At 60.3% G+C, this 1,151-nt stretch overlaps 1 protein-coding gene across 1 annotated transcript; it reads left to right on the top strand.

The window, feature by feature from the left end:
• Window positions 1-7: 7 nt before the first annotated feature.
• On the top strand, window positions 8-1,148 carry LOC104276003 (chromobox protein homolog 2-like; the record flags this gene model as incomplete). The annotated part of the gene is made up of 2 exons (XM_009872143.1): window positions 8-25; window positions 546-1,148. A coding segment is annotated over exon 2 (594 nt), but the record flags the coding sequence as incomplete, so codon positions are not given.
• Window positions 1,149-1,151: the final 3 nt, after the last annotated feature.

The raw sequence follows: 1,151 nt of genomic DNA on the forward strand, positions 1-1,151 counted from the left end.
CAGGGGCAGACCCAGGAAACACTTGGTGAGTCATGGTGCTCGTGGAACTCCACGGCCGTGGCGGCGCTGGAGGGGCTCTGGCCTCAGAAGGCACCAGCGAGTGTCTGTCCGCAGCACAGGGTGCGGTGGCTGCTCAGCTCCTGGAGGGTGCTGAGGACGCAGAACCCTGGGTCAGGAGCTTTGGAGATTGCAGCCATGGGTGGGTGGATGAAGCTGCTGCAAGGAGAACACCTCTTCAATCGTGGAACTCCACGGCCGTGGCGGCGCTGGAGGGGCTCTGGCCTCAGAAGGCACCAGCGAGTGTCTGTCCGCAGCACAGGGTGCGGTGGCTGCTCAGCTCCTGGAGGGTGCTGAGGACGCAGAACCCTGGGTCAGGAGCTTTGGAGATTGCAGCCATGGGTGGGTGGATGAAGCTGCTGCAAGGAGAACACCTCTTCAATGCTGCTCTGGCGGCAGTGTAGGAGACAGCAGAATTCCTTTGGTACCAGGGTCCCACCTGGTGTTTAAGCTCTTAACTTTCTCTGTCTCTCTCCATTGCTTTGCAGGAACCAGAGATGCCTGCAAAAACCAAGTCAAGTAGCTCCTCTTCCTCCACATCATCTTCTTCCTCCTCCTCAGATGAAGACGACGAAAGTGACCTGGAAGCAAAGAGAGGTCCCCGCAGCAGAGAGACTCACCCGGTACCGCAGAAGAAAGCTCAGATCCTGGTGGCAAAGCCGGAAATGAAAGACACTTCCAGGAAGAAGCGTGGGCGGAAACCTCTGCCCCCGGAGCAGAAGGCGGCTCGGAGGACCGTGAACCTGACGAAGGTGCTGAAGACGTCCCGAAAGGAGGTGGGCGGCACAGCCAAGCTGATGGGGAAGCTGCAGCCCCCACAGGGCTCGGGCATGGGCATGCTGAAGGATGCGGCGGGCGCCTTGGCTGGGCTCGGCTCGGGGGGTTCATCTGCGGAAAACCTGCCCAACATGATGAAGAGCGGCTCGGCAAGCCCAACGCGGGCCATCAGCTGGCAGAGCTCCATCGTGCACTACATGAACAGGATGTCCCAAAGCCAGAACTCGGCCGAGAGCTCGCCCCTGAGCAGGCTGGCGCTGAAGTCCCAGGCATCCAGTAAGAGCGGCTTGGGGCTGGACTTAAAAATGAGGAACCAG

The sequence above is a fragment of the Apaloderma vittatum genome, unplaced genomic scaffold, assembly GCF_000703405.1.
Source record: "Apaloderma vittatum isolate BGI_N311 unplaced genomic scaffold, ASM70340v1 scaffold37340, whole genome shotgun sequence".
Lineage (NCBI taxonomy): Eukaryota > Metazoa > Chordata > Aves > Trogoniformes > Trogonidae > Apaloderma > Apaloderma vittatum.